We start from the raw sequence: 26,069 nt of genomic DNA, 5'->3' as shown, positions 1-26,069 counted from the left end.
GCATTGGTAGCAGGCCAAGATGTTGGTGCCCTTCTGGGTTGCTTGTCAGTGTTTCTTCTGCTCTGTGGCTTTTCCATTTGTGTGTTGGTTGCTGGAAAGACTCAGGAAAATGTAAACTGAATTGACTCAGCCTTGTGCATCAGGGATGTGAGCAGCAGTATGAAGGTGTGTATATGTGCATGTATGTATCAAGTTATATGTGCATATATACAGAAACACAGCCCTTGCTTGCTGCCACATTGGTCATTTTTTCTATCTAAACTTAAAAGAATCCACCAAATGGTTCTTAAAAGTATGAAAGAAATTATTCTGGTAAAATATTTGCACAGTTCTGAATGCTCACACATAGGAAAATCACCTTAATGAATATCATAGAATCATCAAACGGTTTGGGTTAGAAGGGACCTTAAAGCTCATCCGGTTCCAACCCCCTGCCATGGGCAGGGACGCCTTCCACTGGACCAGGTTGCTCCAAGCCCCATCCAGTGGTGGGATATATACATGTTGAAAGCACTGAAAAGAATTTGAGTCTTGTGAGGAGGGGAGGCTTCTGTTACTGAACTGGTGTTTAGTCGGGGTTAATCCCTTGACAGATGTTTCTGCCTGTTGTCAGCATTCTACGTAAATTTGTTCTCCCTGTTATTGACAGCCATCAGTAAGCATCCCCAAAATAAGTAGAGCATCCTCTGTCTACTAGATTTGTCTACTAAACTGGGTGAATTGCTGCAAGATGTAGGATCTCCCCTCTTTCAGCTTGAAGCCATTCCCCTTGGCCTGTCCCTACAGGCCCTTGTCCCAAGCCCCTCTCCAGCTTTCCTGCAGCCCCTTTAGGCACTGGAGCTGCTCTCAGGTCTCCCCTTCAGGAGCCTTCTCTTCTCCAGGCTGCCCCAGCCCAGCTCTCTCAGCCTGGCTCCAGAGCAGAGCTGCTCCAGCCCTCGCAGCATCTCTGTGGCACTTCTCTGTTGCTCAAGAGAAAACAGACCAGAAGTAACAAGCAGATTCTTCTATCAAGCTCCCCCGCCTTTTATTCCAGCCTCCCTTATTTGATTCCAAAGGATCTCATCTCTGAAGTCAATGACAGCACTTCCTTTGATATGAGGGGTTATTACATCAGCTGCAGTATCTGCCACTGTAAGTAGGCAGGTCACGTTTAGACTTGAAAATGAAACAAGAAGACCCTAGAATCGCTTGCCCTTCTATCAGCAAGGCAAGCCACACATCTGGCAAATCCATGTATGCTGTAAGGCTCCCTCTACTCAACAGTGTGCCCTGCGTAACAGAGCTGCTGCCATCTATTACACGTTATGACATATGGGCATATTGAAAAATACAGGCTGATGTGGGGTAGTGAAACCATGAATGAAGAGGCATTCCTGCACGTGCATTGTGGCTGTCACTTCCAGTCAGAACTGTTTCACTGCCTGCTTCTGCTTTTGTCATGCTTGACCCAGCAGTCCAAGTAACTGCTTGTTAGATTGAAATCAAAGGTGCTCTTCAGTCCTGTGTGTTCCAAGAGGTAATAGTCTGGGTGCTTTTAATGTTTCTCTAACGTGATTATAGGACATAGGAAGTGGTTCTGTCTGTTATAAACTCATTTCCTTTGTGTTAAGACCTTACACCTGTAGAGTTTTTGTGCTTGCTGGTGTCTTAGATACTATTTCCTTACCCATCTCTGCTGCTTTGTAAGGATTTAGCTAGTTAGCAAACTTCGTATTCAGCCTGGGTAAACAGGCTTTTCTGTGGCAAAAGGCAGAGTTTTAATTATAGCTACAATTTCAATGCAGTTTGCATTTTCTTTGAGAAGATGGGTGTGTTTGCTGCAAGAAACAAAGAAATGTATTTTTTCCTATGGAAAAACTAAGAAAAAGGTGTAATTTCCCTTCAGATCATTAAACGTGCTGAAATGGCCACCTGGATTTAGTAGCAGACACTGGGTCTCATGTTTTGTACTTCTATTAGCACCAGAGAGCCAGCTTAATGGGGGAAAATTGAATTAGTTTCCTTTTCCCACCAGAGTCTGAGTTTCTTTTAGGGCATGTTTTGGCCTGAGAGCCTTCATTGATGGTGATACCAGACAAGATAGCAAGATCCCTCTAGCTGTAGAAACCAAAGTGGAGTTTGCAGCGTAGACTGTCTGAACACATAGCATGTGAACTGAATATGGGTTTAAACAACCGTAGATACCTCTGAGACAGAGCTCAGGGTCATTGTAGAGCTCTCTTGATTTTGATTCTTGCTGCCACGCAGTGGTGTTTGCTACAGCTCCTCTTCCTCTGCTGTGAGGACCTAGGAGATGAATGGGTGCTTGGGAAGCCGCTTGCTTCCAGGAGGAAGAACTGGGGCTGTTGGCTCTGTTGGGATGGAAAGCAAACTTTGGGAAAATCTGGGGCTTTCCATTTTGAGTTTGAGTTTGATTAAGCAGAATAGTTAGAATCATGTTCAAATTTACGAGATAGGGTGTTTCCAAACAAAAGAAGCTTGTTTCTAGGGCTGAAAATGGACCAGATTGCATCTGAAACCTAGTAGGAGTTAGATTCACGGAAGCTCCTGGTTTTGAGTTTTGATTTCCATCAGCATAGAAACCTGCATTTATTGGTCTTGTTACTGACAGTTCATTGCTCTCATTAGAAATGAGTCCTGGGTTGTGCTAGGAAAAGGGTTGGGTTGCTAAAGGAGGGGGAGGATGAGCAAGGAGCTTGAATCCCTTCGTTTAACTTCCCAAGCGCATGACTGTCCCCTTCCAACGCAGGGGAGGAAAGGGAAAGGAAGGTTTAGCTCGTGGTTCCTCACCTAGCTGAGCTGTGGCAGTACGGCTGGGTGCCAGCTGGTGAGGTGCCACTGCACAGCAGGGATTGCTTTGTCCAAGACTCTCTTGTGCTGTGTCAGCACTTCCCGGGGCTGGGTGTTCACAAAGCACCTACCCAAGGGGATGCTTTGATTGCGCTGGGAGCTGGAGCAGCACCAAGTGCGCCCTTGGGAGAGGGGAAGCTGCAGCTCTGCTGAAGTCAAGGAGAAACCTCCCAGAGCTACAGCAGGAGGCTCAACCCCACCCCTCAGCAGATGAAATTGTCATAGCCCCGTAGGAGGTTTATGTTGTTATTGTTGTTAAGAGACTGAGATTTGTTTTGTCCTTTGCTCCTGTTGCTTCCTGGCCGTGTTTCTATCCATGCAGCTGCTTCACGTGTTGAAGGAGAGGACTAAAGCTTAGTGAGGGTCTGTGAGAAGCTCTGCACAGCTTCACGTGCAGGGTAAAATATGCAGAACGTGGGTCAGGCTGGGGACAGAGGGACTCTTTTCTCCATTCTTCCCCTTTTAGCAAAGGGACTCCCTGCCTCCCTTCTCCACCCTCCATGTAATCCTTATCTCTTTCCTGAAAGGAAGGACCACAAGCATTACAAGAGCACATTCTGATTGCTACATCTCACTATATTCACAAATCTCTGTGCCTCTCAAGATAAGCCTGTCTGTCAGGCATTACAGGTGTCATATACTCATCTTTGCACATCGTAGCTGCTGTTTTGTTCCCTCGTCTTGCTTTTGAGCAGTGTGACAGGGCAGAGATGTGGCTCTGGAAAGCCTTCTTGCATTTAAAATGTTGTTCTAACAAACAAAGCAATTTCAAACCTATGGCTCTGGCTTCCAATGAATTATTGATTGTTTCCCCTTGAAGCCATTGCAGGATGCTATAAAGCAGTGAGCACAGGCCTCTGAATGCTTTCTGAGGAGACAGTTAACAGGATTTTATTTCCTGGATTAAAACTTCAGAGCTTGGTAGTAATGGTGGAGGAAAGGTATTTGCCATGGCTATTAAATACTACACATCGATGACTGATTCAAATCCCAATCCCTAACCTACTAGGGTGAACAGTGTAGTACTGGCTGAGATTACTATGTATTAACTGGTTATAACTATATTTATCATAGAATCATAGAACCCCAGCCTGGTTTGTGTTGGAAGGGACCTTAAAGCTCATCCAGTTCCAATCTCCTGCCATGGACAGGGACACCTTCCACTAGAGCAGCTTGCTCCAAGCCCCTGGCCTTGAACCCTGCCAGGGATGGGGCAGCCACAGCTTCTCTGGGCACCCTTCTCCCATCTGTGGTCTTTTCTACCTTGGATGTTGGGGTATCCTGCATCCTTACTGTTCCTTCTCATTCCCTCAGAGATTTTGTGTTCAAATATTCAGCAGCCTCTGGTGACTTAGGGACACGTTAATATATTTGCTATTGTGGTTCCTGAAGATGAGTGCCTTTAATTAAGTGGTGTTTTCCTGTTGGTCCTCTGAGAACAAAGCATCTGCCTGGAAAGAGCAGAAGGGATTAAAAAGACCTTCAGTGCTGAGCCCTGTTTCTGTAACATCGATGTTGTCATTATGGAGGCTGAAGCCAGTAAAAGGCAAGAGCAGGCAGGCCAGAAAGGATGGGGGTTCGTTTCATTATTCATTTTTATCAGTAGTGTTGAAAAACACACCCAGGAAAAGCACTAAAGAAGAAAAACTGAACATGATTTAAAGCAATGTGGGGGACTTCTTGCTAATCAGTTAAAAAAATGAATTGAGTAGTTTGAAGTGCTGCTGTAAGTACGGCATGTTATATCCCGCAGCCTCTTTTCCCTTCAGATGTGGTTTCCCACAGCTCAAGACATTTCTTTCTGGTTGCTGTGTGAAAGCAGGAAATGGCTTTTGTTGGGGGAGTGTGAATTTGGCTTCTGCACAAAATGCTTTCAAAATCGCTGAATAAACAAGCAGAAAAAGCAGGAAAAAATAATTCCTTCTTCCCGTATCGGTTATGGTAGGAAGGTTACTTGGAATACAATAGGCTGCAACCCAAAAATCAGCGGTACGTTGAAGATGATCAGGCGGTTTTAATTCTTCTCCACTTGCGGTTCTAATCCTGTTCTCTAAATATAACCATCCTGTGAGGAAAAATTGGCCTTTTTAGAGGAAGTGATTAATGTTTCAGGGATTCACAAGTTGCTTTTTGCAATCTCTTCTGGAAGACACATTTCTAAACAGATCCGTGTGGTTTGGATAACACGCGAGGTGGTATTTTCCATTGCTCAAGTCCCACATTACGATGGGAGAAGGGGAGCCAGAGTGTTTTATTTCTGTTGTATCACCTATGTAAAGAAGGATTCTTGTATCTCGGCTCAGACACCGAGTTGTCCATGGGCTTGACGTTGGAGGTTGATTGTTTTTGAAGAGCAGTGAACAGCAGCGCTCTGTAACTGAGCCATATTCCCCCAGTCACACCAAATTTACGCTGGTGTAAATCATCAACCCTTCAGCTGGACCGTCTCAGATGTGCTGGGGCAGCAGAGGATGGTGCACCCTTGGGCTCACAGCATGGAGGAGAAGCAGAAAGCTGCACAAAGCAGAGCAGCTCTGGATGCTTCTGCACATGATGCAGAATGATCTTCCTCCCTTGTGTCCCTGTGTTAAACATTGTGCCTGTCATGACACATCACTTGTGGACCAGGAAGTGTCACCTTCAGTGTGGCAGTGATTATTTTCCCAGGGAGCCATGTTTTCCATGGGTCTTGTAGGACTATTTATGCTGAAATAATATTAAAATCCTCCTCTGGAGAGGAGTGCCTGCCCTGCTTTCTGCACACATCAGTGTCAATGCGAGTTCTTCTGTAATTGCATTGCACTAAAGTAGCTCTTTGTTGTTTCGGTGGAATGGGATTTATTTGATAAAAGCTTTATTCTTAAGTGAGAGCTGCAAAAGATGCTTCTCTGCTGCATTGTAGCTCAGGCCATCAAATGAACATGTGACATTTATCCTGCTCTTATCTTGGGAATGCCCCTGCTGAGGAACAAACTGTGGGTGAATTTGTGGAATGTTGCTTTTGCTGCAGAAACCCATGAATAGAAAACACAATTCCTGTTTAAACCTCCCATCTTTGATTGGATGTGTTCTTAAATTGCTATCTGCTTATTAGGGCTACCGTATTTATTAGGGCTTTAATGCATCAGAAAGATAGCAGGGTAAAGAATGAAGGTACCTGGGAAATTAACTTTGTCCCAGTTCGGGGATTTTTAGTCCATAAAATGGTTTTAAATCTCTGGGATTAAAAAAACTGGAGTTGTATCTATTTTTTTCATTGAGCCATCTCCAGTTTTCAAGTAAAAATGGAGAAATCTATAGGCCAACAATGGTGAATGTTCTAAAGAAAGACTAAAATTATTCTCCATCATTTCAGTTTAAACTGAAACAATCCTGTGATGAAATTGTGGGTTTGTTTTGATGATCAGACTTTCCAACTCAGAAACCTATAATGCATGGCACTGGTGTTGCAATGCAGGTGAGTAGCACAAGGTGTAATCGCCTTTTCTGGTACGCACACATAGGATACATGTTCTGGTCATATGCTGTACCGACCACATAGCAGGCAAAAGTATTCCCCCATAAGGTGATGGACTTGCTTAGTACAGGCTCAGCACTACAAAGCTGTGAATTCCCACTGACTTTTGATACAGTCTGGAGCATTTTGCATTTAACTGGACCAGACCTCAGAGACCAGTGTGCTCTGGTTACACCCTGGTAGTCACTCTGTGGCCACCTTGGGGCTCCCAAACATGATTTGATTCTGTTTACAAGGCTTGATCCTCATCTTGTGTGCGCAAATCAGTAGTGATGCTCCAGTGGCACAACTGGATTAGGATGTGGGCTGAAGACGGGGTTGGTGAGCTGACTGTTTCCATCTCTGCATCCTCTTCCTGTGACCTCTTCTGTGGTTTGTCTCCTTACAGCACAGCAGTTTTGTGAGTTTATGTAATTACAGGGTAGGTGATCTTGTCACTCAACACACATACAACAGGGCCAGAGAAGTCCATTAATAGTTAATGGTCAGAAATACGTCCCTAAAGGAACTGTCTTGTTAATGGAGTCTGGTGACATGTAAGTGACACGTTTGTACTTCCCCTGGCTCCTGACTCAATGTAAGCATCAGATCCAGCGCTGAGAGCACTCCCTATGGGAGGACAGGTGTAAGGCAGATGGCTTTCAGTGGTCCTTGAGAAGTCATCACCCTTGAGCTTTGGTAGGCTGGGCTGAGCTTACTGCCTTTGCTCTTTGCTGGGCAGAATGTCTTCTGTACTGTTGGATTCTATGGAGAAGTTTTGTCGTTTCAGTGGTGTATTTTATTAGAGAGGGGCAGTACTGATTGTAAGGTTTATGCCTCTCACTGTATTTTTGTTGGGTTTTAATACCATATGTTTAGCAGATGCTTGGATGCTGAGTGTGATAGGTAGGCTAATTCAGACACCAAATATTAATACTTAATACCCAAAATAACCAGATGACTCTACCATCGCATCCCTGCTTTCTGTATGTCACTGTACAGGTTTAATATTAAGACTTTGAGTCTGTAAAATTGAATATAAAACATCTGTAGGGATGTTTTATATTCAAGCCATGTAGGTGAGCAATGACACAAGTAACAATCATGTTAAAAGAAGCTAATTACTGTGGGATGTCATGTTAGGTGGAAGTCACTGAGTAGGCAAATACTGTACAAAAATGATAGCATACAAAGCAGACACATCTTTGAAATGATCTTAACCTAGTGCTGGGATGAAAATATGACCTTTTCTTGTAGTTGTAGAATATCCGTGGTACTTGTGAGTGGGCCCTTGGGTCAGCTAATGGCTGCTGGCCTGAAGGGGTAATGTGATCGCCAGGAAAGGAATTACCATTCAGGCTGTCTTGGTGATTCTGAGTTGTGATCCAGAGCTGTATTTGTAAGAGTTGGGAGAAATAAGGGGGGAAAAGAAAGGAGGAAAGATTGGTTTTATCTCCGTATTACAGTATTGTGCATCTGCAACGTGAGTGATGCCACAAGGTGAGTTATGAGGTTGTCAGTTATTAAATTTTATATAAATGAAGGAGAAAACCCTCAAATGTAATATGTGCTGAGCAGTATTTTTCCCCTGCTCTGGAGTCTGCACACATCCATAGCAAGAGGCCATTCATGCCATTAAGACATCCCAGGCTGAGTGGGTAAGACAGACTCGAGGTTGAGGCAGAATTGAACAGACCAAGAGTATGTATGTGCAGCAGTTCAGTGGCAGAGTTGAGAGCAGGTTTGATCTTCACCAGGCGAGATGTATTGCTGAAACATCCTGCCTCGGTGTTCTCTTTGTTGTTGCTTATTTGGCTTGGGGTATTTTAAGAACTACATGGAAAAATTCAGTTTAACCATTGAAAACAGCACTAGGATATCTGAAAAGGTTGTGTCAGACTGTGTACAGTGGAAGAGCTTAGACTGAAATTAATGTGCATTTCTGAGTGCCTTGCTTCTCTGTCTTTAGAAACTGTAATGGTACCAAGTGTCTATTAAAATCTATCAGCCAGTGTGGCTCTTCCCAGGGCAGTTTATGTGCCTGCTTAAGTAACACGCAAACCGAATTGACCTCAGAAGTAATGGAAGGATGTCCTGTGTCCTTGGTTCTGATCTCATCAGTCAACCAGACCTGAATTATTCATGCAGGTTTTATGAGGATCAGCTCTGAAAAGGATCGATGGAGGTGAGACTACAGAACTTGTTCCTCCTTTTTGTTTCCACCACATCTCCCCATGGGATTTACGAGAATGAAAATCATAATTCATCTTCAGTACTAAACTGAAGATTTTAAGAGGCTTGGATTTTTTCCTCCCTGATTTAGATTCATCTCGTTGTGTATGATAACTTGTTCAGTACATACTCATATGAAATTTATACCTTACCTTTATGATACTATAGTTACAGATGCTTTGGAGGGCCAGGTGTGATGGAATCTGTGCGTCACCTTTAGGTATTGCCATAGGTGGTGCTTATGTACCAACAGAGCAGTGTTTGCTCATTTGGGTCCTTCCAAATCATGGCTTTGGAATCCGTGATTGCCTTGGAGCCCTGCTTATACCTCTGGTGTACTGAAATCTCATAATGGGAACTGAGCACTTTGCGATGGCCTCCTGGGAGCAGATGCCTCATGTGCCCTTATTTGTCATTTGATTCTTAAGGCCCAGGGAAACACATCTGCAGATAACTCGAGTGTGGTTTTATATGGCTATGATGATGGTGACAGGTGATGGATGTGCTTGGGCAGTCCTTTTCCCTCGAACTGAAGATGAGGTGGAAAGGAAGACAAAATATCCGTTCAGTGGGTATTCTGTGGCTATAGGGCCATGGAGATGCTGCGAGGGCTGGAGCAGCTCTGCTCTGGAGCCAGGCTGAGAGAGCTGGGCTGGGGCAGCCTGGAGAAGAGAAGGCTCCTGAAGGGGAGACCTGAGAGCAGCTCCAGTGCCTAAAGGGGATTCAGGAAAGCTGGAGAGGGGCTTGGGACAAGGGCCTGTAGGGACAGGCCAAGGGGAATGGCTTTAACCTGCCAGAGGGGAGACTGAGATGAGCTCTTAGGCAGAAGCTCTTCCCTGTGAGGGTGCTGAGGCGCTGGCACAGGGTGCCCAGAGAAGCTGTGGCTGCCCCATCCCTGGCAGTGTTCAAGGCCAGGTTGGACACAGAGGCTTGGAGCAAGCTGCTCTAGTGGAAGGTGTCCCTGCCCGTGGCAGGGGTTGGAGCTGGATGAGCTTTAAGGTCCCTTCCAACTCCAACCAGGCTGGGATTCTGTGAATCTAATTAGTGGATAGAGTTTCTTAGCACCATTGAGAAGGATGAGCTTATGGAGTGCTCCTGGGCATCAGTGGCAGGTGTGAGAGACCTCAATTACTCTGAGACATACTCCACTTATAAGACAAATGTAACACACTTCTTTCAAAGTGCAAAGCTTGGAAGAATATATACAAATTTAAATACAGGTGGACAGTGGTGTTCACCTTAGCTCTGATGGAGCAAATTCCCCTTAAGCTGCTCTTTATGTCATTACTTGTGATTCTACAACCCCAGCGGGGGGAGAGCTGCTCTTTTGACTCCATTGCCCATTCCCCACTCCCAGTACAGGAAGCTCTTCTCCATAATGCAGTTCCATCTCCTGGCTCCAAAAATTCATAATACCACATACCCATTCCTCTCCAGACTATCCATATTGCACACCAATAGGTCAGTGCTCCATGAAGTAGCTAGGCATGGGGTGTCCCTGCCCATGGTGGGGGGGGCTGGAACTAGATGATCTTAAGGCCCTTTCCAGCCCTAACTGTTCTATGTTCTGAGTGTTTTTCTGAAGCTATATCTAAATAAAAACTCTATAGATTTGACTCTGAGTGAAATAACTCCACAAAATCCTGTGGAGGTCCCTTAGCGCATACCGCTTCCAGATTTGTTCCCCTGTGTTCCTTCCATAGGAAGCGATGCTGCTGAGCCTCAGCCCTTGTTTCAGAGCCCTGCTCTTACATTAATTTTATATATCAGACCTCCCTTTCATTCCTGTGAAGTAAAACCGGTGTGCATGCTCGCGCTGGTTGTACCGCTGTAGTGTGAATACCAGAAGAACCTGAGACAGCGGCGTTGCTGATGCTGCTGACGGCCACAGCTCTGTTGGAAACTACTTCTTAATGAATCAGGTTTCCAAGTGACAACTGGAATGATGACCTCACTCCAGTGGCTAAAGAGGGCAAGCAGTGAGGATGTGCAATGAAGAAATCCCATTCTTGCTCACTGTGTGCTTCCAGCTGCAGTGACCAAAGGGCAATTTTTCACTCTGAAATCAGGGAGGACATAAAATTATAAGCATCTGGGGCTTACACAGAAGGGCTGTGTAACTTATGAGGCTTTACTTCTGCAAGGCCAGAGGTGAAGAAGAGAAGTCAACCTTAGTGACTCCCTTCTGTATTTCCTCCGGAGATTTATTGAACAGGCTGGGCAAGACCTCAAAGCGTCCAGCTGAGAGTGGGAGTGCTCCCGCTCCACAAGCGGATGCGATGGTGCCAGATTTGTATTGGTCTGGTATCAATCTTGGCTTCTCAGCTCTCCCCTGCTTCTCGACCCCATCTGTGTGGTTACATTTGCTGTTTACTGGCTATCTTTTGAGAGGGGAGGTGAAAGAGATGGATTGAAAGAACATTTTGTACTCTATTGCTACCAACTAATCATTTTGGAGCTTCTACAATCTGTAACTTTTGTGCCTGTTTACAAAGAACAAAGAATACAGAATCCTAGGATCCCAGGTTGGAAGGCACCGCAGGGATCATCTGCTCTAACCTTTTTAGGCAAAGCATGACCTAGACTGGGTGTCCCAGCACTCTGACCACCCAAATCTTCAAAATGTCCAGCTTTGGGGAGGCCACCACTTCCCTAGGGAGGTTATTTTAATGGCTGATTGTTCTCATTGTGAGAAAGTTTCCTCCTGTGGCCAGTAGGGATCTCCCCAGGAGTAACTTGTGCCCATTGCCCCTTATGTTTTCCATGTGACTCCTTGGAAAAGGGAGTCTCCATCTTCTGTGTAGCCACCCTTTAAATACTGGAACGCAGTGATAAGGTCTCCTCTGGGCTGCCTTTTCTCTAGGCTGAACAAACCCAGCTCTCTCAACTTTTCCACATATTGCTTCCCAGTCCTTTGAACCTCTTTGTGGCCCTTCTTTGGCTCTTTCCAGCCTTTCTGCATCTTTTTTGTACAGTGGGGACTAAAACTGAACACAGTATTCCAGCTGTGGCCTGACAAGCACTGAGTACGTGGGATAATGACATCTTTGTCTCTGCTGGTGATGCCCTTGTTGATGTTCCCCAGCTTCCTGTTGGCTTTCTTTGTCGCAGCTGCACACTGTTCACTCCTATGGAGCTTGTGTCCAACCAGGACTTCCAGGTCCCTTCCCACAGAGCTGCTCTCCCCAAGTAGATCCCATCTTGTGCTGCACTCCTGGATTGTGTTAACCCAGGTGTAAGACCTTGCACTTGTTGAACTTCATAAGGTTCTTGTTAGCCCACTCCTACATCCTATCCAGGTCATCCTGCAGGGTGGCTTTCCCTTCCAAAGTATCCACTCCCCCACTCGGCTTGGTATCATCCACAGACTTAATCAGGCTGCATTTGGTAGAATCACAGAATGGTTTAGGTTAGAAAGGACCGTAAGGTCACCTACTTCCAACGCCCCTGCCATGGGCAGGGACACCTCACACTAGACCAGGTGGCTCAAAGCCCTGTCCAGCCTGGCCTTGAACACTGATGGGGATAAAGGGATCTGGATGATTTCATCATCTGGATGATTCCATCATCAGGATTGCTTATGAAGTCATTGAACAGCTTTGGGCCCAATATCTATGTCGGGGGCACAGAGAGGAGGAGAATAGAAAAGATACGCCGCCTTATGAAGGCAAGCTCCTGCTAATTTCCCAAGCTGGCTGAACAGATGCATAAACGTATGTTCCTTCCTGTAGCTTTTACTCCATCACTGGCCCACATACTGGTCCTACAGACTCCGCACTTGCATCCCCATCTCCACAACGTCACGAGCTGGGGCCATCGGATGAGTTCTCCATCTGTAAAACCTACCTTTCCCATCTCATCTTGCTGCATCCTTGGCTGGAACTTCAGAATAATATTCTAGATGATACAAGGGCTCTTCCTTTTGTGAGAGCCCTTGTTATCATCTGCCCACTGCTGGATCAACAGCTGGATCCATGGTGGCTGCTCCTTGCGCAGCTTTGAATTGGTGCCGATTATCACGGCGTATCACAAGTTGGCAGTGTGGTTTAGCCCATGAACTTTACAACTTTCCTGTTCGGTGTATTCCCTGTACTTCTCAGAGAAAACACATTATGAATAGAACTGGCTCAAATATGTAATTTCCTTTTTACAGGAAATCCTGTTGTTCTGGGAAAAACTTCTCTTGCAGTTTAAAGTAGTCTTAGAAGTAGTCTTCAGAAAATACCCTACGCAAGTGAGACCATCGGTGTTTTCACTAAGGAAATCAGAACACAGGATCTGATTTTTCCAGGATATATGTAACGTAAGCCTTGGAGCGTGGTCCTGGTACGTGCTTCCAGGCTTTATGCTCTCTCCCACATCCCAGGCTATGACAATGTTGGTCTGTTATTGAGCTTCCCTTCTTATTTCTCTGTTAAAGACCGTATTTTGCCAGCACAGTTGCTACACCTAACAAATTCAGCAGTGTTTGGGTTATGGTTAAGGCAGGTCTTACTTGATTACAGTGCTGCTTATAGTGGGGTGCTGCTGAAAATTAGGAGTGTTTAATCAGAGTCTTTTGGGAATTATTAAATATTAGCAAAACAAAGCCTTGTGCTGGAGCTCAGGCACCACAACTCTCTGGGCATGGACTCAGGAGGTTCTCCAGAGGGGAAGCTCATACAGTGAGCAGAAAAGAGCAGACGTTTCTCTTTACTTCAAATGCTTATGCCCAACTCAACCAAAAAAAGAGAGCAAGCAAAGGTAGCTTGTTTAAAAGGGAGATAAACGTGTGCAGAGTCTTTCCATCCTTTGAATAAAGGAGGACTGCTCTATCAAGGCGGTTTAACGAAGCAGTTACAAATAGGAATAGGACATGAAAACAGAGGGTTTTTTCCCTTTCCCTTATATTTCATACATTTAGATATTTACTGTGAGTAACCTCTGCTATATACAGGCAGGTTGGAACAAAGGAGTCTAAACATTATTGGTTTAGTATTACAGAGCAACGCTCTGAGTTCAAAATGAAGAGAGTAAAACATTAACTAAGGATAGCACAATGAAGCCTTATGTGAAAGCCTGAGCGGTATGAATTACCTTTTGTTTTGTTGGTTTAGATGGTAACTTTCTAGGTTTATTTTTATGACACAAGAAACATTTCTCTACTGGGAAAATATCACACAACCCCAGTTCTCTTTGATTATCCAACTTAGAGGTTTCCTGAGCCAGCTCTGGAAAGAGGAGAAAGCATTATTTTGTTGAATACCTGCTGTGCAGCTTTATTTACAGAAGCTTTTTGTTTGCAGCTATTCTTAACTTAAAATATATAGAGTTTCAAACACAGTGCATCTTTGGAAGGATATAATGTAAAATGCTGCAGGCTGCTTCTTCCAACGTGACTGTTCTGGGGCCTGCTGAATGTTATGGTTGAAACAATGACACAAAGACGGTATTTTGAGGAGCTGCAGCAACAGATGTAATCGAAAGCTAGACATGCTATTTTTGAACAGGTCCCACAGTGACACAGAACCCCAGACTGGTTTGGGTTGGAAGGGACCTCAAAGCTCACCCAGTTCCAACCCCTGCCATGGACAGGGACACCTTCCACTAGAGCAGCTTGCTCCAAGCCCCTGTGTCCAACCTGGCCTTGAACACTGCCAGGGATGGGGCAGCCACAGCTTCTCTGGGCACCTCGTGCCAGTGCCTCAGCACCCTCACAGGGAAGAGCTTCTTCCTTATATCCAACCTAAATCCCCCCTGTTTCAGTTTGAACCCATCACCCCTTGTCCTATCGCTACAGTCCTTGATGAAGAGTCCCTCTCCAGCATCCTTGTAGCCCCTCTCAGGGATTGAAGCTGCTCTGAGATCTCCACGCATCTTCTGTTCTCCAGGCTGAACAGCCCCAGCTTTTTCAGCCTCCCTTCATACAGGAGGTACTTTGGCATAAGTTTGCTGAGAAGAAAAGCCCCCAGTGTCCCCAAGTAAAGCAAATATCCAAAGCTATTTGCTGGTAGGAATCCTTCTGCTTTGTACAGGAGCAGAGGTGATGAGACAGGGCTCAGTGCTGGGCTGCAGTGTGTGCCCTGATGGTGTGTGAAGAGGTGGGAGCTCTCACTGGGATTTTGCAGAGGCAGCAGTGAGAATCACGTCCACTGTGCTCCTCAAGCTGTCAGGGATGACACCAGGGTCTTTTCTTCCCCAGCTCACCACATGCTTTGTGCTAAGGTCGATTTAGGCAAATGTAACCGAATGCAAAACCCTGTACTTGTGCTTCTGCTGCTTAAAATAACCATGAGCTTCAGGAAACCAGAGTCTGTCAGCTCAGAGTTCTTTTAACTCGAACAGAAGGAGAGGAGTCCTTGACTCAGGATGGCTCAGGCAGCGCTGCTGGGGGATGAAATGGCTTTTCATTTCATGGCAGACTTTGTCCCCATTGTGCTGGGGCAGTGGAGACTTGCAGCCATGCACAGAATTGCTGGAAATAAGCAAATCAGTCCTGTCCTTTGGGAAACTGCCATATTCAATTCACTCTGTTACACACCTGTAGTAAAAGTCTGCACCCAGTCGACAAGCTGATTGAATGTATACTCAATATATGTTCAGTTCGTATTGAATATGACACCATTGTTACTGCACTGCTTGCTCCCAAAAATAGGCTTCGAGAAGAAATGTTTAAAAGCTAAAATTTGGTCTCAGTTTCATTTAAGAACAAATAAGATCAATAGTTTTCTTCTGTGTGAGGGTGCTGAGGCGCTGGCACAGGGTGCCCAGAGAAGCTGTGGCTGCCCCATCCCTGGCAGTGTTCAAGGCCAGGTTGGACACAGGGGCTTGGAGCAAGCTGCTCTAGTGGAAGGTGTCCCTGCCCGTGGCAGGGGTTGGAGCTGGATGAGCTTTAAGGTCCCTTCCAACCCAAACTGTTGTATGATTCTATGATTTTCAGATGTAAAAGTACATTTTCTAACACTGATCTCCAGTAAGAGTAAATGCTTTGTGCTTGTATGGTTTAAATGTTCACTTAATGTTTAGGTTCCCCATCGTTCTGTATAGTTGCTTCCTCTCAACCTTGCATTTCATTTGAATGGCTCCATTTTCTGTGCTGCTGTTTCCTTGCTGGGTTTTCACCAACCTATTGTGGTCCCTATGGGGTTTGTGCCTTTGTGAGCACACAGTGCTACAAAAGGATTATTGATAATACCAGGACTCTGTGCATTTTACAGGTTGTCTCACCTTGTGTAACAAAGCCATACAATTACTGTTTGAAAAGGGCCAGGGTAGAATTCTGCTAAAAATAGAATGCAGTATTTCCATGGGGAAGAATGCACAAGGATTTGCTGCACCTCAGGTATCTCCGTGTTTGCTTTCTCACCTGTAGGAGCGCACACAGAAATGAGATGCTATTTTGGATGAGGGTTTTGATGAACCTGTGAAATTCTCTTCTTTTTGTGCCAAGGGAAGTTGTAGACGCTACCACAGGGCAGTCAGTGGTGGTGTCTGTGTGGTTGAGCCACCTTCACACTGGAAATCGGGCTTGCAGAACAGATTTATTTCCAAGTGGGTGTTCCCTTTTGTAACACAAAGTGACATAAATACTGGTATATGAGGAAGATGACAGCCATGATACCCGGCTCTGGAAGCCATACTGCAATGGGAAATCTCCTTTGGGAAATGCAGAGCTAGCCTTATAGCTGAGGTCTGTGCCATCCACTCGAAAGCCCTGCCCTTGTAAGCGTGATGAACGTTCATCTTCACCCTGCTCACGCGTCTCTCCTTTGACTTTCCCCAGGAGCTCTGACTCTGAAGAAGCATTTGAGACCCCGGAGTCCACTACACCGGTAAAGGCACCACCGTCACCTCCACAGCCACCCCCTGAAGCAGCAGCAGTTGTAGCTGACATAGCAGAACAAGAACTCAAACCCCAGCTGCCCTTGGAAGACACAGGTAAAGAGCGTGTAGTGTATGGGACAGGTTACTGAGGTGGGTGAAGATGCAGGGAGGTGTTTGTGTGAGCACAGGCAAAGAACTGATGCTGATAAAGTATCTTCTAGAGGATTAGTTAGCGTATGCTGGGCATTATCCATGCTGTGAGGAACAACCCTGTCACCTCCTGGGATAAAGAATCTCTCCATTTGGCAAGTATTAAGGAAAAGGGGCACTTTGTAGAAACATATTTCTTCCTTTTGAATCACATTTCAGTCCATAGGATCTTTACAGAGTCAGATGAGTAGAAAAAGGAGGTATGAGCTACCTCATAGTAAGATGGAGGTATCTGGGTGAGCACTGTTAACTAGAACAGTTAATAATGTCATTTTCAAATGCATTGTCACCTGAAGCAGAAGATGAACAAAAAGCCCATTGGAATGATAGAAATATTGATATTAGATTTATAGGAGGAACATGGGAGTATGTGTGAATATGCATATAATATATGTACATAAAATGGGTCCACGCTGGGAAAATGACCTTTCAAATGTGAATATCATGTTTAAAACCCCAAAGAAATCCTTTCCCAAAAAAGTATTCTTTGTTCTCCAAATTGAGTAATGGAATATGAGGGAGTAGAAGGCACTCCCTTAGCCCAAAACAGCTTTGTTTGGGCTGTCAGATGACAGCTCAGCAGTTTAACATCGAGTTCCCCATTGTGTTGTCTTCTCTCCTATCCCAAAGTCAAGGATCACCTGGCTAAATCCTATAAAGGTAATTTTCCTCCCAGCAGACTGAAGCTTGCTTGTATTTCATTTGGGATGATGTACAGCACTCCCAGGTCGCGTTTTAATGCTTCCATTTCCACTCCAGAAGCAGCTTGTGCTTAGCAGAAGGCAGAGCAATGTCCAGGGCTGGTGTGTGTGTATTATAAAGGCTGTCCAGCTTTGATTGAAACCTTCAGGACAAACGAGTGTTGCAAGTGTCTCGAGCCACCTAAAGCATCTCTGGGAGTTATGCATTAAGGAATTCTCTTTAAGAGCCTGATTTATGGGACAAGTTTATAAGAAGCTGGAAAGATCTTCAACAAGCTGGCTCCACAAAACAGGCATTAAATACTGGGGCATCCTGACACTTCCTTCTTGCTCCTACAGTTCCCTCTTCATTGCATCAGCATTTCTCATTCTTCATCTTCTTTCCCTTTCCTAATCTTTTGCAATCTAATGATCACAAAATAAGTGCTGAGAGAACAAAAGAGCACATATGCTAAACAGGACTGGAGTGTGGTTTTAATTACTGCAATAGATTATCCTTAAACCCTTGATTACACATGTGCTTCCCTGGCACACGTACTTCTTGTCTCGCTTCATCCCATATCTCCCCTCCTTTCTTTGACATATTTCTGGGCGAAGGTAGGGAACTGAATGTATCTGTTCTTAGCTGATGTGAGCTATACTGAAGGGCACTGCTTGTCAGAGATGAAAACATTTCACTTGCAAATAAGGTATGTCCATGGGAGGCCAATTGCCACAAACTGAGCTATGTTCAGCATTGCAAAATGCAGTTATACAGCAGGGTGATTTGAAGGGAAGAATACGGAAGGAATTCAGCTGCAGGGGGGCAACACAAAGCATTCATTTGGGAAATATTGGGAAGAAATGACTGATACTAAGACTACAGCTTAGGTGTTTGCATGCTTCCTCAAGGAAAGAATTAAGCAGTTTCTGCTTTATAAGCTGCTGGAGTGACAGTTATCTTGTAGTTTATTTACCTCATAGGTTATGCGTGTGGCTGCACACAGAGAGAATAAGTCCCCTCCTTGGGCTTATGGGTAGTGGAAGTAAAGCTCCTCATTGATACCATACAGCTAAATAAATAGGGTTCAATAAAAGAGGAGTAATGAATATGGGCAACTGGAGAGCCTGGCACACCCAGGGAGAGGCAGGGATGTCCAGCTGGGTTTCTGGTTCGCCAGCTACATGGCTCTGTCTTCTGCATGAGGCTGGTGACAGAGAGTGTGTTTGGGTGGAAGGAGGGACCATAGGAAGTGTTTAAAGGGTTGTTTCATCTATATCTGATAATAATTACTCATGCAGACGGCTGCAGTTGTGCTGCGTGATATCATTAACGCAGCAGCTGGACCCCACTCCTGGAAAGCCAAGAGAAGAGTTTTTCATTAGGTTGCCTTCAACACGGGCTTAGTAAATCTGATGAAAGGGAAATACAGCTCAGCTCATCCTGGGCTTGTGCCAGCTCCTAGTGGGGTAAAACCTGCTGCATGGCTCCAGTCCAGCAGCAGCAGAGCAGGAGAGGGGACTTGGTCTGTAGGCAAGTCTGGAGGTGAAGATGAGTAACAGAGAATATATGGAAGCTGCCTCTGAACCCCAAAAAGTGTCACTAGTGCCTTCCATTCCTTCATAACTTGTTTGTTTGTTGTGGGGATGTGGGTTATATTCTTGAGACAAATGATTTTGAGTTTTTTTTTAAGTATTATTAATATTTTGGTGGTATTTTAAACTATCATTGTTTATCAGGTTCTCATAGCGGTCTCTTCTGTCCCTTGTTCCAGCTATCTGAGCACCAGAAAGTGCCCCATGCCCTTCCTCCCAAATATTCCCTGTTTCTAGCCAGGAATTCCTGCCTAGACAGGGGCATCTCTTCTGCCCCTTTGCCCCCAGCACCTTATCCAATTGATTAATGAATTCAGGTTGTATACACAGGGAAGATGTGAGAGCTGGAGTCCCCTCTATGCATTACAGCCTGCTAGTCAGGATATAGGGGACTATATTCAGTCCTTCCTGTGCCAGTGAAAATGAGGTCAGGCTTCCCAATAGAGAGAGATGATGATCCAGACATAAACAAAGTGATTTTTTGGTATGGAAAACTTTCTTCAGTGTTTATGTTCTTGAATCCTGACAGAGAAGAATTGAAAATAACCTTTATATGGCAGTTTTCTTTCAGAATAAATGACAAAAGTATTTTTAAAGGAGTGCTTTACAAAGCACTACTAAATGATTTTGTAAATTCAGAAGCTTCTCTTGACAGGCTGAGAGAGCTGGGCTGGTTCGGCCTGGAGAAGAGAAGGCTCCTTTAGGGGAGACCTCAGAGCAGCTTCCATTTTCAAGCCTCTTGGATTTCCCCTTGTCTTAGAGATACTTGAACAATATCTCGGCACTCCACCATTAAGGGAATTTATTTTAAAGACAAAAATGTTTTTAAATAGCTCAAAAACTGTGATGTAAAAGGACAAATGGCAGTGCTGTTAATGTCAGGGAAGAATGGACCACATACCTCTTTGTAGTAGTAAATCCGTGCTGCTTTGCGGTTGTGAGTACCATTCATATCTTCCTCCCCAGCCTTTCTGCTCATACCAGTACTGAGCCAGTTCTGCTTTAATGCCAGAAGAGTCTAACAGCAGCGTTTCCCTCCTACCAAAAGCCTTGTTTTCTGAGCCAGTTTCACATATTGTTTCATAAAGAAACAATAAAAACATCACTGTGGGGAGTGAAGCGATGCTCTGCAGCAGTGTGTACTCTTAAGTAAAGGATTCGATTAGGAGGAAGTTGTGAAATAAGCAGTTAAAGAAGATTAAAGCTCTACACTATGTGGAACACACCAAATTTGAGTCCTGCTTTGCCTTGAGTAACTAGAAAGCCTTGTCCAGTCTCTTTGCTGCTGTGATGCATTCCCAACCTCAGCTTTGCCATGCCTGTTATTTACAGTCCGAGTCCTGCAGGGCACTGCTTTGGTTTATTTGATTTTACTTTGTTTAAATGCGTGTTTGTAGTGACTTTGAGCCAGGGGCCTCAATCCTGTTGGGGCCTTTGGTGTGCACTGGAATGAAACCAACGAGTAATTGCAGGCAAGTTCTTGTTCAGATCCCCCTTTCATTTCATGCTGACCTACTTTGTACTCCCGATGTGTTAGAGCTGCACCAGTGTTTATTGTCATGTACTCCCGTCAAACACCTTCCATTCCCATTTCATTGTACAATGTAAGATTATCCTAATGCTGGAGTTTTATGACACTCTTTGAGCAGTCCCCTTAGTAGAAGACCTTTCAGTGTCAGAAAGTGATGTGTGTGGGAAGTGAGCACCAGCTCAGCTGGCAAATCAAGTCTAATTAATGGCCTCCCAGCCTGGGCTAAACCCAAGCCTGACCCAGCAGTAATTAAGGAGAAAAAGAAACTCTCATGAAGTCCTGCCACATTTCTGGCATTCATTTAGCAGAAAAAAACCACATTAAAAGATCATTTTAATTGATGTGACTTAGTAAACTTCCACGGTCTTAAAAGAGAATTTGTGTAGCTGTCATCCTTTGACAGCCTCTGCAAATACATCCAGCCGCTTGAAGGTGTTGCTTTGGGAATTGTGTCCGATTTCCTGAAGTCCTCTCTGTCCTCTACATCCATAAATAATAATCCTTGCAATCTCTATGGAGACATAATTTCTTCTGAAACAAAGGAAAAACATGGTTTCTTTCCTGTTCTTAATCCATTCATAGCTTCTGACTAAAATCATTGATTGTCTGTAAAGCTTTTATGAGCAATGTTGATGAAGATAGCTGGGCAAAAGGGGAATTCTTCTGCAAAACATGTCAGAACTGGAAAGAAAAAGATGCATAGACAATTCCCTGAAATCATTTAAGGATGAGCAAAACACTCAGTTTTGTTTGACTGATTTTCTTTATAATTGCATAATTTATAAAAATGACAACATGAAGAATGCTGTGTTGCTTCAATAGGAAACAGGGGGGCATTTTGCTCCAGGGTGTATGAGTAAGAGCTCAGGGGAGCTGGCTTGAGCTCTCCAGCTGGAACTATGTGCTAGAGAGAGATTTCCAACCTCTCTTATACTCTGACTGGGTCACACACAAAGACAGAGATGACTCTGTGACGTTCAGGTAGTAGCAGTGACAGCAGGAGGAAACCACATTCAGGGCTTATAAAACACTTGAGCAATCAACTTTAATGAGCTGGAAGGCAGCAAAGACCATCATCGTAATCCTTTCCTACCTGTCTATTTTCTGTTACTTTTTTATATGCATTGTCTCTTTTTCTACTTTTTCCAATATACTCCAAGTCAGGAGTCTCCTATAAATAATTTTGTGCTTCCATTCAACAAGCAAACCTTTAATTACAATGAAAAGCTGCTTGGATTAACAGTTTCAGCATGTAATTCCCTCTATAAAAATTTCCTTTCGTCAGTGAGTTAGAACTACACTTGGAGAAATCTGTTATAAATATCTGGAGGGAGCTTCCTGTGGTCTTCTTAAAGGAAGATTTTAAATTGAGACTATTTCTACAGTACTAATTGACTAAAAAAAAAGTCTAATTGACTTTTTTTACCTTTACCATCATTTCTTTTATGTGAAGTTCTTAATGAGTCATGTCTCATTATGAGCTTGGAATGATGAGGGCTAAGTAGAGTGTATTGACTCCTTGGGAGCAGCATTGATGGATTGTGGAGAGGAAGCCATGTTCCTCTGGGAAAACTGGTAAAAATAGCACATGGGAAACAAACCTTAAGATCAACATGTAGTTGCTGAAGCACCCATCGATTTATGGGGAGCATACTGCATTAGAGCTCTGACACAGTTGTGAGAACTCTTTGTAATAGCAGAAAATGCGAGTAATAAATTGCTTGATATTATTTTTTTCTGGTATTTGGCATGTTTAGCATGTTATGGTAATCCCCATCTCTTTAACTAATTGATAATTAGTTTAGCAGAGGTGCTGTAGAGGCTGTTGCAAATGCATATTTTGTGTTTCCATGAAACTTGCCTTGAGTCCTTTTCTGGGTAGAACAGAACCATTTTTTCCCTTCATCTAGTTCATATGTTGGAAACGTCCCTTTAGTTTGTGTGTCCTTTAATAATTGCTTAGTCCATTTGTATGATTTTAACCCTTTTTTCCCCTTTTACTTGTAGGAATATTAGATTTGAGTAAAACTCACTAAGTTCTAGTTTTAAAAAAGTGTTTAAAAATCACTGAGTTTTCTGTTTGTTCCCACAGGATCATGTTCAGAAGCTGTACCTGTAACTGATGTGTCACACAGCGAACCAGTTGAAGAAAGCCCTTTCCGGCCCCCTTCCCACTCTTTTTCCACCGTCTTCGACGAGGACAAGCCAATAGCCAGCAGTGGAACTTACAACTTGGACTTCGATAACATTGAGTTGGTTGATTCTCTCCATGCCTTAGGACCGAGCTCTCCAGAATCAAAGAATCGTGACCCCAAAGCAAATGTGCGAAGAAAATCCACTGATTCACTCCCAGTTTCCAAATCTACGTTGTCTCGATCTCTTAGCTTGCAAGCGAGTGATTTTGATGGAGCATCTTATCTTGGCAACAGTGAGACATTAGCACCGGCAGCGGATGTGTATGGTACTGGTTCAAGCAGTGCTTCTAGTACTCTTAAGAGAACAAAGAAATCCAGACCGGCTTCCTTAAAAAAGAAGCAGCCAGCCAAAAAACCTCTGGATGCTCCACTGGTGAAGGAAACGCCTCAAGAACCACCTGACCTTGGCCAAGCTGATTGCGACCCAGGTGAGGATAAAACAGCATCTGAAGCTAAGGCTGATTCAGTAAGGCCTGAATGTACTGAACCTTCTAAAATCTCTGCTGAGAAACAGGAGGCCCCGCCTGTGCCTGAAGGATCCCACCCTTTGGATCCAGACAGTTTGGAAGGGATTAGTGCATTTAGCACTGGAGGCAGCAAGGTACAAAACTCTCCCCCTGCCAATAAGAAACCACTACCTCTTACAACGGCACCGGAGGCTGAGGAGGTGACTCCACCAGACACTGGAGGACAAGAAGACCCTCCAGTCAAAGGTGTTGCGGTGAGGCTGGAGTTTGATTACTCTGAAGAGAAAGGGGTGAGTGAAGACCAGCAGGAGAGTACTCCTCCTCCCAAAAAAGCAGGTAAAAAGCCTGGTGCTAAAATGCCACTAAGGAGGCCAAAGACTAAAAAGTCAGTGGAAAAGCTTGACAATGCTCCTACCACACCAACTAAGTCACCCACTGATCCAAACGAAATCCCTATCACAAAAGGCTCTTACACTTTTGATATTGACAAGTGGGATGATCCCAATTTTAACCCTTTCTCATCTAGTACAAAAATGCAAGAATCACCCAAACTGCCTCAGCAAACGTACAGTTTTGAGCCAGACATGTGCGAGGACTCTATTGACCCTTTCAAGTCTTCTTCTAAGATAGCCAGCTCGCCCTCTAAATCTCCAGCTTCCTTTGAGATACCAGCCAGTGCCAATGAAACAAATGGAACAGAAGGAGACAACTTGAATAAACCTGCGAAAAAGAAGAAGACACCATTAAAAACGTAAGTTAAAGGGTGCTCTTATTTCTAGATTAGAAGAAGCATATTCCTCCCCCATGGCAGGGGGATTGGAACTGGATGATAGAATCATAGAATAGTTAGGGTTGGAAAGGACCTTAAGATCATCCAGTTCCAACCCCCCTGCCATGGGCAGGGACACCTCACACTAAACCATGGCACCCAAGGCCTTGTCCAACCTGACCTTGAACACTGCCAGGGATGGAGCATTCACAGCTTCCCTGGGCAACCCATTCCAGTGCCTCACCACCCTCACAGGAAAGAATTTCTTCCTTATATCCAATCTAAACTTCCCCTGTTTAAGTTTTAACCCATTACCCCTTGTCCTGACACTACAGTCCCTAATGAAGAGTCCCTCCTCAGCATTCCTATAGGCCCCCTTCAGATACTGGCAGGCTGCTCTGAGGTCTTAAGGTCCTTTCCAACCCTAACTATTCTGTGATTCTATGTAAAACCTGACCTCCCTTACAGAGTGAGGTGAAGATTATTCAGTTGTTTCTGAGCAGCTTGCTGACCTCTAGGCTTCTAATTCACCTCTCTTGCCAGATTTGAGGAAGCTTGTGCCATTTTTAACTTTCTAGGGGCATTTCTGACTTAGGGGAAGTATAGACCACAGTATGGTTGAGTTGGTTTTTGTGGAAGAAGCTTGTTTTTTGTGATTTTTTGCTTCATTAGGTTGGATATAAGGAAGAAATTCTTTCCTGTTGGGGTGGTGAGGCACTGGAATGGGTTGCCCAAGGAAGTTGTGAATGCTCCATCCCTGGCAGTGTTCAAGGCCAGGTTGGACAAAGCCTTGGGTGCCATGGTTTAGTGTGAGGTGTCCATGCCCATGGCAGGGGGGTTGGAACTGGATGATCTTAAGGTCCTTTACAACCCTGACTATTCTATGATTATATGATTTTCAGGTATGCCTGAAATTTAGTGGACGTTAAGGCAGGAATTGAGACGCATTCTAGGCTGACATGTTTTTCAAGCCTCCACTCCAAGCTAGCTTGCTCCAAACCAAAAGGACTTCAAAGTCTGCCTGCAAGAAAGGAGCAATTTGAATCTGACTGGGCAAGAGCAGAGGGAGAGAGGGGAATTTTGGTATCACCAGGTCCTCAAGTCTGATACTTGCAGGCAGCCAAAGTCTCCTTGTGCCTTCCAGTAGTTGCAGCGGAGTTGATAGACCCTCAGTGTAAACTTCTTACGTCCCCCTATCATCTGTGAACATTAGAATGAATTCCAAGTTGTTAATTTTAGGGGAAACATGAGTTTTTACAAAAGGCTTGCTGAAACACATTTATCCTTGGGAGAACTCTGTTCTACAGAGCTCACTGCTGGGCTTTATTGTGGTGGAAGAAGTGAAATCACCCTAGAGCAGGGCTCGCAAGGTCTTAGATCAGGGGGCTTGTAGGGATTCCCAGCCCTTCCGTGGGACTGCTTTCACTGCATCATGTTGTGTGTCTGCTCACTGCAGCCCCGTAACCTACTTCTACAAGTGGTTTCTCAAAGGGAGAGAATTTGCATATTAATACACGGGGCAGCCTGCAGCCATAATATGTTCTAGAGGAAAATTACCCTAAAGCATGTTGGGGGATGCCAGGGGAAGCAGTGGCTTTTATTTGTTTTTGCCTCTCTCTGGTATCTCTTCTCCTTCAAAACGGGCCTCAGCATTTCTTCTCTGGGAGGGTCCAGTGCAGGATAACACCATGTCAGGCAAGGAGATGGGGTGTAAAACCCTTGGCAATGCTCCCATGTGGGACAGGAGAGAGAAGCCACTGCAAACCACTTGAGATCCAGGGGGCAGAAAGGAAGGTGTTTGAATTAGGAAATGGAACTGTGATACACCAGGACTCCTAAACCCTGATTAAGGGAATTTAAAACCTAATTTTGCAAAGCCAGGGGTTTTTATTAGTACCGTTGGGAGGTGCAGAAAGAAAACCCTGTAGACCAGTTTGAAAATCTGTGTCTCATATGGAAATACAGCAATTTTTGGATTAGAGCTATAGGAGGCAAAGAAGCCAGGCATAAATAATGAGAACAGCAATGCTAAGTTTGTACTATTTGGACTCTGCTAGGTCTTACCTGTGTTAAATCAAGACAAATAACCAGGTTTTATTCTTGAATGCAACCTGCAGCAGTCTAACCATTGACCTCCGTGTGAAAAGATGAGGTTTTTAGAAGAGAACAGCTCGACACAAATTACTCTGTAGCTGTATACCTAAGTGCTGAGCTGCTCTGAGACAGATCATGTTGCTCAG

General features: G+C 44.5%; 1 protein-coding gene across 11 annotated transcripts in view; it reads left to right on the top strand.

The window, feature by feature from the left end:
- The window catches only part of TACC2 (transforming acidic coiled-coil containing protein 2), a 128,198-nt gene that overhangs the window by 69,769 nt on the left and 32,360 nt on the right, over positions 1–26,069 (top strand). For all 11 annotated transcript variants that reach the window (XM_057417278.1, XM_057417268.1, XM_057417273.1 and 8 more), the window contains 2 exons: positions 16,341–16,495; positions 22,491–23,811. In XM_057417278.1, coding sequence (XP_057273261.1) covers positions 16,341–16,495; positions 22,491–23,811 — 1,476 coding nt within the window. The remainder of the gene's footprint in view (positions 1–16,340; positions 16,496–22,490; positions 23,812–26,069) is intronic.

Source organism: Pezoporus wallicus, unplaced genomic scaffold (assembly GCF_028554395.1).
Source record: "Pezoporus wallicus isolate ANWC-B61680 ecotype Strahan unplaced genomic scaffold, APGP_CSIRO_Pwel_v1 contig_8188, whole genome shotgun sequence".
Taxonomy (NCBI): Eukaryota; Metazoa; Chordata; class Aves; order Psittaciformes; family Psittacidae; genus Pezoporus; species Pezoporus wallicus.
The sequence above is the reverse complement of the archived record's forward strand: the minus strand, read 5'-3'. Positions and strand labels throughout refer to the sequence as shown.